Genomic DNA, 16,064 nt, shown 5'->3' on the forward strand with positions numbered 1-16,064 from the left:
GTGCTAAACAAATCAAAACTGCTAAGTATCTCTTTAAGATTGAAGTTATATTTGCTACTTCCTATAGTGGAAATGTGGATGTAACTTTAAAGGGACATTAAGGAAGTGTGACAGTCTAAACGTGTATAGAAATAATAAATGTCTTCTTCATACATTCTCCTGCAATGCCCTGGTCCTGTAGAATGAGCCCTGGCATTTTTACTGTGATTGCCTGTTTTTCTGTAAAATCACAGAAAAAGAGAGATGCTCGGGTCGAGCAGGCTGCTTCATGCGCGTTCACGCTCAGGCATCGCCCGTAGCATTTGCTATCCGTAGCTTTAGCAGCAGAGAGAGAGGCAGTGCCACTTTGTCGCTGTTCCTAACGCCTAGTGACAAAGCTAGCTACATTTCTGAGGACCCTTAGCTACTTTCTGTAGAACTTTCTTCTAGATATTTCCTGCTAATTAGCAACAAAATAGCCATTTTCACTCCGAACCGTTCTTTGGTTTGACGTTGTTTCAGCTGCCATCAAGGATATGAACGTTACAGATACTGAGGACGTCACTGGTGCTTTAGCTCGCCTAGTAAGACGTCGGACTCTCGTGCAGAAGACCTGGGTTTGATTCTGGATGTGAACATAGTTTATTTAGAGTTTCTTTTTTACATTAATGGTGTATTTTTTACAGCAAGACGCCCAATTTTATATTTGAGACTCGCCGAACGGCATTGAATTCACAGATAAAAATGTGGGTTCAACTTTCATTTTGGAACAATTTTTCAAGCAAGGGAAGGGAATGATCTGAGATAGAGCCCTGCACGGGCCTAAAATCTGAGCCTGTGTCCGGCCCGGCCTGAGGGGTTGGAGCCCCAGCCCGACCCGGTCCGAAAAGGTTTTCAGGATTCTCTGGCCCGAGCCCGACTTTATTTTTAACCTTTCATGATGTTGTAGCGTGATAGAACGCTCAGCGTTCTGATTATCTGTGGGAAGCGTTCTGCAGTAAAAAAAAAAAGAAAGAAAGAAAAACAGCATCAATGCAGCTTTTTTTCTAACAGAGCGAATTTTTCGATCGGCAGATGAAATTTATGAACACTATATTAATTGGTTGCGTTTGTAATTTTAATCTGCTCTGAAAACGCGCTCTTGTGCAGTTAGAAAAAAAAGCAGCATTCTAATTTTCTAACTGCTGAGCGCGTTTTCAGAGCGGCAGATTAAATAAACGCCCCCAGTTAATACAGCGTTTGTAAATTTAATCTGCCGCTCTGAAAATGCGTCCAGTTAGAAAAAAAACAGCGACGAATGCTGTATTTATTTAACTGCAGAGCGAATTTATTCACAGAAAAATAGAACGCTGCCGTTTTCATGAGAATAAACGAATGTTTCTGACATCAAAGTGGACATAAAATGGCGTATTAGAACAGGGGCACATGTTTCAATCAGCAGTTTAAGAATTTGTTTATATCGGCGCATTTATAAACCACACACACCTTAACTGAGCTAACGGTGCGTGGGAAGCAGGCAGGTGCTGCTGCGTTCAACTGTTTCAGTTTTTTTTAATGAATTCGATTAAAAATAAAGGCGCCCGGTCCGTGTCCGAGGTAATTACACAGTCGTTGGCCCGAAGCCCGACCCTCGGGCCGTCGGGCCGAGCCGACCTGAGGGCCTAGGTCTTCAGTGCAGGGCTCTAATCTGAGCATGCAGGAGGACTGACCCATTATAAACCTTTGTCGGCCGTGCTGAAGAGAAAGGTACAGAACCAAATCATTTAATTAATTAGCTGCACGTTCTCCTGTCCTCCGGGCCACACACACACACACACACACACACACACACACACACACACACACACACACACACACACACACACACACACACACACACACACACACATACGGGACTGTCTCAGCTGTTATTTTCGTTAAAGAGCAAGTCACCCCCAAATCTACTTTTTTTGCTGATAAACTATATAAAATCGTGCTGCAGACACGTGTCGTCAATAATTTGGCGCTTCAGTGCATCTTAGTTAAAATTTAAATATTCTGCCTAAAACTGTCAGTGTTGCGCCATCGTCAGGGAAACATTCTGCACTGTATTTGAATGTAAATCTGCCATCGCTATTGGCTAAGAGGTATGCTATGATGTTAGCTGGTACTTTATGTTGTCACAATGCCATTGTGAGCCTGTGTGTGTGTGTATGTGTTTGTTAGCGGCTCCGCCCTCTTGGTCTGCCAGGCAACAGCATTTGTTGCATTTTTCAAACAAGTGGGAGTGGAGTAAATTTCTTGTAGGGGGTGACTTGCTCTTTAAGGAGTGTGCATGTACAGCATGCGCCCCTCGTACACGAGACTACTATTGAAGCTGCCGTTACGCTTTTGGCCTGAGGGGGCGATCGCGAGCATAAAAATTCAAAAGTCTGTAAAGTCCCTTTAAGCGTGACATAAACATGGAAGTTTGAAGATTAATTTCACCCAACGCTGATGAATGATTTTTTAATTGAAAATCTGTTTCTTTTGCCATAAAACTTTATGCAATCTAAATAATAACACAAGGGTTTAATGTTTGTTTATCCCTCCATGCTGCAGCCCGCCCAACCCTCTAGCCACACCTCCAGCAGGTCTGTCCCAGGTGTGGGCAGATCGGTCTCGTTTGCTCAGGTTTTGTCACGACACCGGAAACCTGACTCTAACCATTCGACAGAACCTGCGTTGGAGCTCAGAGGAGAGCCGGCACGCCGACATCCTGGTACTCCGAGACCGACTCAGAGATGAGAACTTCCTCAGAGAGGTGACGAGGACTAAAAACCTGTTTTCTTATGTTTTAATAAAATAAAACAAAAATGACACATGGTGACATTTAGAAGGGGATCAGTTAGATCTGAGTTTGAGCTGCGTTATGGCAAAGAAATAAAAATAAAAATGAAAGCAATCCTGCCATGGCTTTTACATCTTTTCACATACACGTGACTTTTTTTCTTGCAGATTAAGTCACTCAGAAGGGAGCGTGTGGAGACCTTACTGGAAAGAGAAGAACTTGTGGATGATCCAGCAGACGACGGTACCACCTGCTTCATAACAGTATCTAAAACAGAAGCTTTATTCAATTATAACAACTCAAACCTAAAGTATCTCAGTTTTATTACAATTATTACGGTTTGAACAGGTGTTTATAGGAACTTTTCTGTAGATTCATCCATCCATTATCTGAACCTGCTTGTCCAGGTTGTGCCTAGCTGCAGCAGTCAAACGGGCGGGGTACACCCTGGACAGGTCGCCAGTCCATCTTCGGGCCACACAGAGACACACACTCACACCTGAGGATAATGTAGGCAGACCAGGTAACCTGACAGTCATGTTTTCGGACGGTGAGAGGAAGCCGGAGCACCCGGAGAGAACCCACGCATGCACAGGGAGAACATGCAAACTCCAGTAAGACCCCAGGCCGGGATGTGAAGCCAGGACCTCCTTGCTGCAAGGCAACAATGCTAACCACCGCTCCACTGTGCTGCCCCTCTTCTGTAGATGTTAATAGAAATGTAGCGCCCTCTGCTGGAATGAAGAGGTTCTGCAAATGGGCAAACGGAAATAACAGACGCTGCAATTTGTTGCATCAATTTATCAAAAATCATTTAAAAATATCAAAACATTTCTTGTTTAGTAATCATAGCATTTCATATTATTTTGGTTCTTAGAATCAGACAAAGAATATTTTAAATTATGAAGAATTTTATTTTTGCCTGTTTTAAGTTTAAAAAATAAATCACAGCAAATTAAGAATCTAGAAATGGGAGTTTAAGCTGTGCAGTGGCACAGTGGTTAGAGCTGCTGCCTTGCAGCGAGAAGGTCCTGGGTTCGATTCCCGGCCTGGGATCTTTCTGCATGGAGTTAGCATGTTCTCCCCGTGCATGCGTGGGTTCTCTCCGGGTTCTCCGGCTTCCTCCCACAGTCCAAAAACATGACTGTTAGGTCGATTGGTCTGTCTAGTGTGTGTGTGTGTGTGTGTGTGTGTGTGTGTGTGTGTGTGTGTGTGTGTGTGTGTGTGTGTGTGTGTGTGTGTGTGTGTGTGTGTGTGTGTGTGTGTGTGTTTTGCCATTGACCGCTGGAGATAGGCACCAGGCCCCCCCGCGACCCTGCGTGGACAGAGCGGGTTCAGACAATGGATGGATGGAAATGGGAGTTTAGAGTACAGCAACTGAATCATTTCAACACATAGGTCGAATGCAAAAACATTTCTTATTGGTGTGAAAACTCGATCCTGCTGGAGGAAAACGGATGTTCATTTCAGATCTTGTATTTAACTTTCTGTAAAGATCAAGCGGACTATCTCCAGAAATCTGTTTTTCTTATCTCAAACGAAGACAAATAAAATGTGAGTCTTAAGGAAATCATTCACCTGTAAATGTGACGTTTTTCATTTAATCCAGTCATTTTTCTTCCTTTCACTTCCTGTTGTTACATCATCAGACGAGCCCAGGGTCACAAATCAAACCAATTCACCTTTCCTGTTGGTTTTTTCCACACCCCGTCTCCTTTGACCCCGGTCACACGTAGTAGGAGCAGAAAAAAGAAAAGGATTAGGACGTGATGGTAAAAATACCCAGAGGTTATGAATAAAAAAAGAAAATAAGACTTTATGCACGTCGTTAAAAACTAACATCTGGGCTGACTTGAGTCTCTTTTGAAGTTCAACAGCTGCAGTTTTACTTCTTCTAAACTTCTCTTGCAGCTCCGTATTCTGTCATGGATGGAGGACTCTCTCCTGAAGACAACGTGAGTATTTGAAGCAGGGCTCTGCTTTTAAAGCCTTTTTATTGTTTGTTTTATGCACATCTGCACCAGCTCGCTGTAAACCGTCGTCCTGACCGGAGCGAGGCTCTAAGCGCCCCGTGTCGATTCGCTCCTATTGTTCAGGTGTTGGAATTGGCACCTTGTTCGCAGCAGAGAAAAACAGAGTCTGTGAGCGGCTGAGTGTGTGTTTAATGTTTTGACAGGTGTGGCACATGACTCCGGTCATCCAATGGAAGCTGTTTTACGTGATGCAGATGGTTAACTAATTGATCTCAGTGCCCAGCACTTGTGTTTTTGTGCTTAGCTCTAGTTGTCGTCTGGTATTCTCACACGTCTGTAAACTTGAATGTCGTTTCACCGAAGGCTCCCAGTTTCTTCTGCGAGGACTGCGAGGAGCCGCTGATGTTCGGCCTGATCGAGGAGTACAGCGAAGACGACTCGTCGCCGTCCCGCTCTGGTAAACGCGGTAAGCTTTGTGCCGGCTGTAGCTGTTGCTTTAGGCGGTGTTTGATTCAAGCAGCTTTCAGCCGTTAGATGAGGAAATGTTTTCACCGCTGAACAGAACTAACAGCAGCCACAACTGACTACTATCCCGGCTGACAGCGAGATCACGTGTCAGGCCCCTGACTTGTCTTGGACCCGCTCTTCTGGAGTCTGGATGTGCCGGTGGGGGAATAAATCCTGATTTACCCCGTTTGTCTCTGAGCAGTGACAGAAGAACAGGAACGATCCTGAACGCGGCTTTAGTCTGGACTGTAAAGGGAGCGTTTCTGAGAGTGGGGACGTCCCGTGGGTTAATAATTGGCTGCAGTGCCTCGGTGTAAGAATGTTGTGGTTCGGAGTTTGGTCTTAATTACACTTGGCACCGGACGTCTTTAATCCTCATGCTCTGCGGGTGCTGTTGCCGTTTATTCTCTGTGTGTTTGGATGTCTGTTTATTGGCAGATGTGGTATTTTTTGGTTTGAGTCCTCCCGATGGTCTCAGTCAACCTTCTGGATTTGCTTGAGAAGCTCAAATGAGAGAAAAGTGACAGCTGGGGTGACTCGGGCTCTTACACCTGCATAGCGGTGCACACATGACCCTCAGAGACTTTAAATTCTTCGTTAGACATTCCAGAGCTGCCAGGCATCGGCCAGCAGGTTTTTACATTTTCCGTGAAGCGGAGGAGCTCGTACTGAAAGTCCATCTGTTTAACACGCGCTATATGGCTGTTTAACTCCAACTTCTGCGTCATCGTATAGACAGACAGGACTTGTGCGGCCGGGGTCTCGATGAGAGATGTGGAATTTTGAATGTACTTGTCATGTTCCCCCCCTCCTGTCTTCCTGATGTCATCCTTCTCGTCTCCGGTTCAGATTACTGTAACTTTACGAGAGTCCAACACTAAAGAGTGATTCTGTAGGAAGAAACACGTTCTCCCTGCCCCCCAACCCAAAAACACACCAAGTTTAGTGAACAAACACCAAAAAAAAACACTTCTTCTTCTTCTTCTTCTCAACACAGCCACGGCGAGACAGAAGGCTGTTGTATGTGAAAGTGTTTTCAGCATTCGTGCATTCATCTGAGAGGAGGAATGCAGAAGGGATAAACGCTTAAAAGGGGGCGAGGAGTAAAGGAGAGTTTGAAAAGGGGGTGTTTGTGGCTGAATGGGGGTTGCCAGGGCCTTCCTGAATGCACTGATCCTGCAGCTCGCTGCGATCCCCAGGGAGAGGAGAGTGGAGGAGCGTTAAAACTCTGGAAGAGAGACAGAGCCAGACAGAAAATGGATTTATGATGTTGGTTGTTTGACGAGGTGACAAGAAACAGTAAGCGCAACCCCAACGAGAGCCGCTGAGAACCCCCTCCCACACCGACTGAGTGATCTAATTGGAGAATGGAGAAAAGGGATTAAAACCCCACACGGACCTCACAAAGGCAGCATTAATGTGCTCTAGTGCGGTGCCAACGTCCTCCACCAGCTCCCCACGCGCCCACACTGAAACTTTTCTATCGTCACGGTGTGGCTCGTTCTTTTCTCAGCAAATATTCCCCCTCTTATCCTGTTTTTCCTCTTTTTATTCACCATTCTTAAACGTTTGTGCATTTCCAAACGATTTCGACCTCGTTTTGCGGCATCGTTGTCTGATTTGTCTCTTAAACTCTCGTTGTGGCTTGGTTTGCACGATATTTGCTCCAACAGAGCGCAGCAGTCCCGCGGGTTGGCAGAAGAGAGGAGGACGGAAACAGCAGCTCTCTCTGCTGTCTCCATGGTGAGGCTGCTGACCTGGCAGTCTGCCCCTCCACCACCGCCCCGCTCTTCTCTTCTTCTCCCCCTCCTCAGCTCAGCTTTGACATGCTACAGTATAATAAAGGAGAGAAAAGACTGAAGGAGAAGCTCTCTTTCCGGACATGTTGGGACGCCTTGCGGAGGTGGAGGACAGTGGCATCCCTCTGAGACCATCATGAGCTCAGTGGGTTAATGATTCCTCTCACCTCCGCTAAGCTCTCTGCCTCCTTGTTTGTCTTTGCTGCAGATTCTGAAGTCGGTACGAAGTTTGTCTTTCTCTGCTCCTCTCTTTCCTTCGGTCACTCTTTCCGGCCGTCAGTGCCCTCCTCCTCCTCCCCTGCTCCTGTCAGCATGTGTTGATGTCTCTCCCGCTCACTCAGAGCTGAGCGCGTTAGATGGGGAGACTGGGGGAGACGACGGAAGAGCGTGAAGTTGGCACAGATCTGAGAAGGAAAGAAGGAAAGTGGTAGACAGGGAAGAGAGGCTGGAGCATGGCCGAGAAAGGGGGGAGGCGAGGGTTTTAGGGGGAGGGGTGGTTTGGGGGAGACGGAGGGGAACACGCTGGCTCACTCTTGAAGTGTCAGAGTCTGCAGCAGGGCTTTGGAAAAACAAGAGCGGGCGCTGCAGCTAGTCTGTTCGGCCATGTGGGAAGGGATGTAAGAGGAGGCGCTGCTCGCTCCGGTTCTGCAGTTTCAGGCTTCCGTCAACATCATGGACTCTGACTCAGATTCTCCTTTCAACTACTCCTGGCCTTCTTTTCCCAGGATGAGGATTTGCAGGAAGACGGGGAAAAAAGGTAACCGAATGATGATTAGAGATGAAAACTGATGTTTGTTCCGTCTGACAGACGTTGGATCCATGTGGAAAACTAAACTCCTGCCTGATGCTAAAGTTGGCCGTTGGAGTAACGAAGTGCAGGCTGCCCTGTTGGCAGATGAGTTGCACCGTTCACTGTGGAACAATAAAGTTAAAATTAGACCGTTCCCATTACTCCCAGGCCTCCACTCGGACGTAGATGGCTGCATCTTTCCCACTGATGTAACTTGATATGTGACAGTTTGTTGGGGAATGTCAGACGGGAATTTCATCACAGCCACTTTGTTTTGTGCTGAACTTCGACCCGACGTTGCCCTTGTGTTTCTGCGGGACTCGCCTCCCACTGATTTCCGTTTAGAGCTGCAAACTGAGACCGAGTTATCCGTTACAGGTGCCGCCTGGTGTTTGGCTCGTGTGCTTGTTGCTTCAGTCGTAGACACGGGAGGGCTCGCACAGCTGCTGAAAATAGCTCTGAATTAAAACGATGTGGTTGAAAAGCTCTTTGCTTGTGTGCGGGTGGCTGTGTTTGTTGGAAGGGAAGACGGTGACAGGAGAAGATCGTGTTACTGCCACGGCCGTGTCATGGCGTCCCTCCAGCCATCTTTCACCGTAAACCTCTGAGAGATTATCGACGTTATTGCCTCTTAATTTGGAATGACATCAGAAAGTATTAGACGCTGCTTGTCTGCAGAAACAGCTGCTACTTAAACCCACCAGGTATCCTCCTCTTATTTAATGTTTTGAACTTGTGTGAAAAACCCAAATATGATTTCAGGTGCGAGCCGAAGTTTATTTCTTCTCGGTGAGAGGCGAGCAGCGCTCTGTCTGGCCCCTTGGCTGAATCTCGTTGGCATTTGAATGTAAACGGTGGGTATGTGATGCTTGGACCACCGCGCCTCACCACAGGTGTCGTAACTCAGAGCGGGTTTGTGGATTTTGGTGAACAATTGCTTTAATGATTGAAGTGGTCTAAGTAACAGAGCTGCTGCTTTTCTCAGGTAAAAACGGCCTCGGCTGTAAATCTTCCCGACTTGGATTGTTTTATTCCGAACCTCGCTTCTCTCAGCTCTCTCCAGTGTGACAGCTGTTTAGCGAGGTGAATAAAAGCAGCTTGCGTCATAAAAGAGAGGCTCGCCATGAACAAACAGTCCTTTTGCAGTCGTAACAAATCAGCTGGTTGTGTTTATACCGTTAATAATTGTGCTTATGTTGTATTTTTGATGGGATTTTGAGACACGGCGCTTGTGAACGCTCAGCCTAGCCTCTCAACATCTCTCTCTCTCTCTCAGGAGTGTGCCTGAGTTGAAGGGTCACTCGGAGTGTTTAACTGCCCTGGTCTGGAAACCCGGCCCTACCTGACTGCTGTCTTTGTCTTAGTCTTTGCAGAGCTGCCGGACGCTTTTTCACTCTGATGCTGCTCTGGCTCCTGCTTCTGTCCAAGGTTCACTCTCGCTTTGGGATTTACTCACAATATCAACCTCATCACTCCAAATACCTTCTGGGAGCAGAAATCTGGTATAAAGACGATCCACGCGTCTCAAAGCGGCCTTTGAATTCAAAACCCTTTGTTGTTGTTGAATATAGACAGCTTGAGGTATCTAATGTTGCTAACCAAAAAGCCTGTGCCGCCTCCGACCAGCTTCACTACGATGGGGCGACGGTGGCACAGGAGTTAAGTGCTCGCCCCGTAATCAGAAGGTTGCAGGTTCGAGCCCCGCTCAGTCTGTCGCTGTCGTTGTGTCCTTGGGCAAGACACTTAACCCACGTTGCCTGCTGGTGGTGGTCGGAGGGACCGGTGGCGCCAGTGCTCGGCAGCCTCGCCTCTGTCAGTGCGCCCCAGGGCAGCTGTGGCTACACCGTAGCTCATCCCCACCAGGGTGTGAATGTGTGTGTGAATGGGTGAATGACTGGTTGTGTTGTAAAGCGCCTTGGGGGGTTCCAGGACTCTGGAAGGCGCTATATCAAATACAGGCCATTTACCATTTCACTATGCATATTAGGAATGTTGTAATGGATAACCGATTCTGACTAAAGCTGGTTTACCCATCGTAACGGTAGGCACACGGCACGCCCAAACCCACTTCAACGTCTGCAATATTTAAACATTAGTTGTGTGAATGCTAACTGCAAAACAACACCAGCCCACGCTTATGCTAATGCTAGGCCAAACTACTGCTAATGCTAGCCTCAGCTACTGCTAATTCTAGCCAAAGCTACTGCTAATGCTAGCCTGAGCTACTGCTAATTCTAGCCAGAGCTACTGCTAATGCTAGCCTGAGCTACTGCTAATTCTAGCCAGAGCTACTGCTAATGCTAGCCTGAGCTACTGCTAATTCTAGCCAGAGCTACTGCTAATGCTAGCCTGAGCGACTGCTATTTCTAGCCAGAGCTACTGCTAATGCTAGCCTGAGCGACTGCTAATTCTAGCCAGAGCTACTGCTAATGCTAGCCTGAGCGACTGCTAATTCTAGCCAGAGCTACAGCTAATGCTAGCCCAAACTACTGCTAGCCTGAGCTAATGTTAACATTAGCGTGAACTATTGCTAATGCTAGCTTAAGCAACTGCTAACCTCCTAGTTGGACAAGAGGAAAACAAGAAAGAATTCCATTTTTCATCGGTTCTTTTCTACACACAGAGAAGTAGTAGAAGAAGAAAATATCATTTCTATAGAGCCTCTCAAGATAAAAATCACGAGGAGCTTGTTTTGACTAGTACTGTTGCATTCGTCACAGTGACGTTGGTGGCGACACTTCCGTGTCCGAGTATCTGTGGGCAGTAGAGAACGACGTCGCCCTCTACTGCCCACACCAGTGTCCCATGAGTTGTCCGGTGTGTACAATCCTTTTTTCTCTGTTCATGTTCATGGGTTCACGTCTCCTTATTTTGATCGCTTCCTTTATATTTCTGTTGTTCTGTTTTTATCATCGAACATAAAAACAGAACAACAGAACTGTCAGTAAAAAGGCAAAATCAAGCTCTACTTCTGCGTGTTTAGAAAAGAACTGATATAAAAAACAGAGTCAGAAAATCAACGCAGAACAAACGTAATAAAGAAGAATGTTAGCGCACTCACAGTCCAGGACGTACTGGGAATATCCAGACTTTGACTGAATGCTAGACAGATCTGTTGCTTGTGGTCCTTGTTCTCGTCCTCACTTGTCCACAACTCCACCCATGCTACTCTCCCCCAGTGCAGAGATCTTGTAGTGTATAAAAAATAGACCCAATGTGTAAATTTAGCAGAGCAACGCAACGCTGTGCTTCTGAGACAAGAAATGTTCAAACTGCACCTCTGCACAGCCGTGAAAACATCGACTTTTAGCAGCTTACTACGTTTTTCCAATACTACGCAATGGTTACCCATCCAGAGGAAAGCTGGGCTAAACTGGCCAATCAGCATGGAGCTCATATGATATTCATGTCCTGGCCGAGTGTGTGTGTGTGTGTGTGTGTGTGTGTGTGTGGGGGGGGGGTGATCTTTCCATTGCAGGGCTTTATTATAGGGTTGTTTTTGGCAATTTTTCAGAGCTCCAACAAAGTTTCATAAGCTACACAGAGGCTTAAAGACCAGTTTGCAATAGTAACCCTCGAACACCTTGCCACAAAGACAGCGACTCTAACCTCTCGGGGATACGAACTCTCTGCTTCTTATTCCACCAGTTAACTAACGTTAAACACAGATCTCACTGCATGACAGCAATGTTCACCGAGACGGTGTGTATGAGTCAGAGGTGTGTGAATAATTGAGCCCATGGCAGCCAGCTGTGGCTTTGGACCGAGCCCAGAACCTGAACTATTGAGCCTGTCTGTCAGGTTCTTGATGGGTGGGGGTATGTATCTACTTTGAAACAGCAGTCTGACCCACATCCAGGCCCTGACCCCCCATGTGGATTAGGTGCTGGACTAAATAAAATGTCCAATATGACTCGGTGCAGATAAGTGTGGTCCAGGATTTGGTTTTCTGTTCCAGAGTCAGGACTTCAGGGAGGACTCCTCTCTATTTCTGCCCCGCTGGCTCACCTGGAGTTAATTCATTTAGTTTTAATGTGGATGTGACGGGAATCATCTGGTGTCCTCATCAGCGTCTGCCTAGCTCGCTGTTGCCTCTCAGATTTATGCGACTTGCTGCCTACAGGAAGCACAGCCAATTGTTGCTGGATTTATTCTCTGTTGCGGATTCTCTCTTCTTCTGCTCGACTGTTCTGACAGCTCCTGCTGATGGATGAAGAAGATTACAGAGTTTTGTTTTAAACGGTCCTTAAGGAGTTTTGTTGGAAGCAGCGATGCCGTGTGCGTGTTTTTACCCACTGGCATAATTTGATCTGTGATTTAGATTTAGTAAAATAAGACTGTTATTAAAAGAATCATACCTGAGGTCGTGTGGCAACTTCTTCCTCAGCTGTTAAGGTCATCAGATTTGTTATTTTTTTAGTAAATTCTCAGCAAAGTAAAACTAAAAACTAACGCATGAATGAATATCTTAGAAGGTAGATATTTTCTGCTGTAAGTTATTCTATTCTTTCGTTATGTTAGAGTTTCTGTTAGAGTTAATATGTTGGCTGAACAGTTTCTGACTGACGTTCTCTATTTTTAATTGAGAAAACACTACTTTTTTTTTTTGCTATACCTCACTAAGTCACACCAGACACATTTTTTGTACCTCTCTTTTCTCTGAATGCTGACCAATTAAGGATTCATTTCTTAAGGAGGGAGATTTTAAAGGGACATTATGGAAGTGTGACAGCCAAAACATGTATAGAAATAATAAATGTCTTCTTCAGACATTCTCCTGCAATGCCCTGGTCCTGTAGAATGAGCCCTGGCATTTTTACTGTGATTGCTTGTTTTTCTGTAAAATCACAGAAAAAGAGAGATGCTCGGGTCGAGCAGGCTGCTTCATGCGCGTTCACGCTCAGGCATCGCCCGTAGCATTTGCTATCCGTAGCTTTAGCAGCAGAGAGAGAGGCAGTGCCACTTTGTCTCTGTTCCTGACGCCTAGTGACAAAGCTAGCTACATTTCTGAGGACCCTTAGCTACTTTCTGTACAACTTTCTTCTAGATATTTCCTGCAAATTAGCAACAAAATAGCCATTTTCACTCCGAACCGTTCTTTGGTTTGACGTTGTTTCAGCTGTCATCAAGGATATAAATGTTACAGATACAATGGAATGTCACTGGCGCTTTAGCTCGCCTAGTAAAATGTCGGACTCTCATGCAGAAGACCTGGGTTCGATTCTGGATGTGAACATAGTTTATTTAGAGTTTCTTTTTTACATTAATGGTATATTTTTTTACAGTAAGATGCCCAAATTCTTATTTGAGACTCGCCGAACGGCATTGAATTCACAGATAAAAACGATGTGGGTTCAACTTTCATTTTGGAACAATTTTTCAAGCAAGGGAAGGGAATGATCTGAGCATGCAGGAGGACTGACCCATCATAAACCTTTGTCGGCTGTGCTGAAGAGAAAGCTACAGAACCAAATTATTTAATTAATTAGCTGTGTGTTCTCCTGTCCTCTGTCCTCCGGCACGCACACACACACACACACACACACACACACACACACACACACACACACACACACACACACACACACACACACACACACACACACACACACACACACGGGACTGTCTCAGCTGTTATTTTCGTTAAGGAGTGTGCACGTACAGCATGCGCGCCTCGTGCACGAGCCTACTATTGAAGCTGCCGTTACACTTTTGGCCTGAGGGGGCGATCACGAGCATAAAAACTCAAAACTTCGTAAAGTCCCTTTAAGAACCTAATATTTCAGATGCTTATATGATAATTTATAAATGTTAATAGCTATTTAGATTCTCAGAAATAATGCTTGAAGACTCATTTCTGAGAAGAAATGCACAAATACAGCGTAGATTTCATTTCTGTAAAGGTATACTAATGGAAGAAGCTCAACCAGTACAAGTAAATGCTGGTAGAGCAGAGAGCCAGTCTTACAACAACCCACACAAGCTGTAGAAATAAGCCTCTGACTCTAAAATTAAACCACATTTAATGATAAATAATGTTGTGGAGACTTTCCAGGAACTTTACAGAAGCTTAAAAAAACTAATCAAAAACTCCTCCTACGGTAGAGTTTCAAGTCTTTTCTGACCCGGACAAGAGCACTTGAACCTTTTGATCGTTCACGTGATGCAGTTGGAGTTTGCCCACGCGTGTTTAAAAGGGACACGCTCACATTTCTGCGTTTACTCAGAACTTTAGTAGTCGATTTGGCTCCGATAAGTCCTGACAATAAACATCCTAATACTGCAGACGACTCCTAAAAGGCTTATTTTTGGGCACGTTGCTATGGCGATCATGCACCCCCATTGTATGTGTGTATGTGCCTCCCTTTTGTTTGCAATTGTGTTGTGAAGAATCAGAGTTTTGTGCAAAGTGACGAACCTGAGGGAGATGCTTGCATATGTGCATGCGTGTGTGTGTGTTTGTGTGTGTGTGTGCGTGTGTGCGTGCATGTGTGTGTTTTGAGAGCAGGAGTGTGTGTGTCCCCCCCCCCCCCCCCCCCCCCATCTCAAAGCAGAACCAGGCTGCAGCTCACAGTGAGTTCACTGTGTTTGAGGAGTTCCTCTCAATGCTGCTGTGTGTTCATCAGGAGTTATTTCCAGTCAGCCAGTCGGTATCAGAATGCAGGGTGTGGAAGAATCATGCCTGCAGATGTCCATGCACAGCACTTACCAGCAAAGAAACACACACACACGCACACACACACAGATGCACACATGCACACACACACACACACATGCATGCACGCGCGCATAAACAGAGCCATGGTACTGAACAATGACCTGCAACTGCCCAGGATGTCTATGTAACTTCCCGTGTTTGTGAAAAGTTATTTGGCGTTGCCGTGGAAACCAAATGTAATATAGAAAAATCCCCTCTCTGTGGCTCACTGGCTCTGTGTGCAGAGAAAAGTCCGTGCATCAAGGAGAGCCAGGCCTCGTCCCCAACTCTGGCTGCCGCTGCCAGACTGTCGGCGATGATTCAAGGCAAAGACCAAGTGTTCGCCAACGCCATGCTGGTCGACCAGGTGAGTCAGGACGTGGTTTTATTTCTGTCCTTCAGCTACAAACTCTCTAAAGTGTAACTATTATACCATGTGAATATCACACTTAGCTTATAAAGGGTCAAATGTTCTGCATGTGGAGCAGCAAGTAGAGCAGAACCATTCTAGCTGCTGTCTCACTTTTCTGCTCAGGTGGATGACTCTGACATTAAGTACCGCTCTCCAGGAGAGGAGGAGGAGGTCAGCCCCGCGTCCCCTGTCGGGATGTCCTGCTGGGATTCCTTCTCTTCGACGCCCTTTGATTCGGGGAACTGCTCCCAGAACCGTTCGCCGCTGCATCGTGGCCCGAGGGGAAGCCAAGGCTCTTTCTCAGACAATCACAGGGAGGCAAACCCTTGCATGTCTCCCGCCTCTCCGTCCTTTCCTTCCTCCCCCTTGGCTTCCTCCAGCCGTTTGTTTGAGGGAGCGCAGAGGCGTCAGATGTGTTCGTCAGTCTCTCCAGGTTTGAGACGCAGAGGATGCGTCTTGACGGAGGCAAACCGAAGCCTGAGGTAGGACGAAACTTTAGCTGAAGCTTTCTATGTGATGTGAAATTCATTTAAATAAATTTATCACAACTATCTAAAGTGAGAATTATAGTAAACCGTAATAATCCACATGGCATTTAAATGAAATTTGTCCCTTTGAGTCGGGTTATGCCGACTAGTTTAAACACCTTAACTTTTTATTACAGAATATTTTATGTTTGAAGAAAGTGTTTCAAGTCAATTATTTTCATTTATACGACAACAAATCACAACAAGTCATTTGAAGGCACTTTACAAAGTAAACATTCCAAGTGAACCTTCTCATCAGTGCATTGAGCTCAGTTCATAATGCCTTTTAGTTAAGTTTCCAGTGTAAGAGAACCCAGCAGGTTGCATCGAGTCACTGACTTGTCGTGTCATACACTTGACAGCGATCCTCATACTAAGCAAGCACGTAGCAACAGTGGAGAAGAAAACTTCCTGTAAACAGGAAGAAACCTCCAGCAGATCCTGTGGGTTCCCAGTCCCTAAACTGCAACTGTCTAAATGTTTTTCAAAAATTATAAATCTATGAGGACAATTTTTGTAGTTCTAACATTTTGACTTTAATAATATTAATAATAATGCATTGAACTTATAT

At 45.8% G+C, this 16,064-nt stretch overlaps 1 protein-coding gene across 7 annotated transcripts in view; it reads left to right on the forward strand.

Annotated features, from left to right (window-relative positions):
- The window catches only part of LOC107394273 (rho guanine nucleotide exchange factor 28), a 66,229-nt gene that overhangs the window by 18,683 nt on the left and 31,482 nt on the right, over window positions 1–16,064 (forward strand). For 5 of the 7 annotated variants that reach the window (XM_070546203.1, XM_070546207.1, XM_070546206.1 and 2 more), the window contains exons 7-12: window positions 2,560–2,761; window positions 2,956–3,031; window positions 4,700–4,743; window positions 5,125–5,227; window positions 14,800–14,921; window positions 15,090–15,448. In XM_070546203.1, coding sequence (XP_070402304.1) covers window positions 2,560–2,761; window positions 2,956–3,031; window positions 4,700–4,743; window positions 5,125–5,227; window positions 14,800–14,921; window positions 15,090–15,448 — 906 coding nt within the window. Of the gene's footprint in view, window positions 1–2,559; window positions 2,762–2,955; window positions 3,032–4,699; window positions 4,744–5,124; window positions 5,228–7,550; window positions 7,825–14,799; window positions 14,922–15,089; window positions 15,449–16,064 lie in introns of those variants that run through there. The other 2 variants (XM_070546209.1, XM_070546210.1) reach the window with 1 other exon arrangement.

Source organism: Nothobranchius furzeri, chromosome 17 (genome assembly GCF_043380555.1).
Source record: "Nothobranchius furzeri strain GRZ-AD chromosome 17, NfurGRZ-RIMD1, whole genome shotgun sequence".
Lineage (NCBI taxonomy): Eukaryota > Metazoa > Chordata > Actinopteri > Cyprinodontiformes > Nothobranchiidae > Nothobranchius > Nothobranchius furzeri.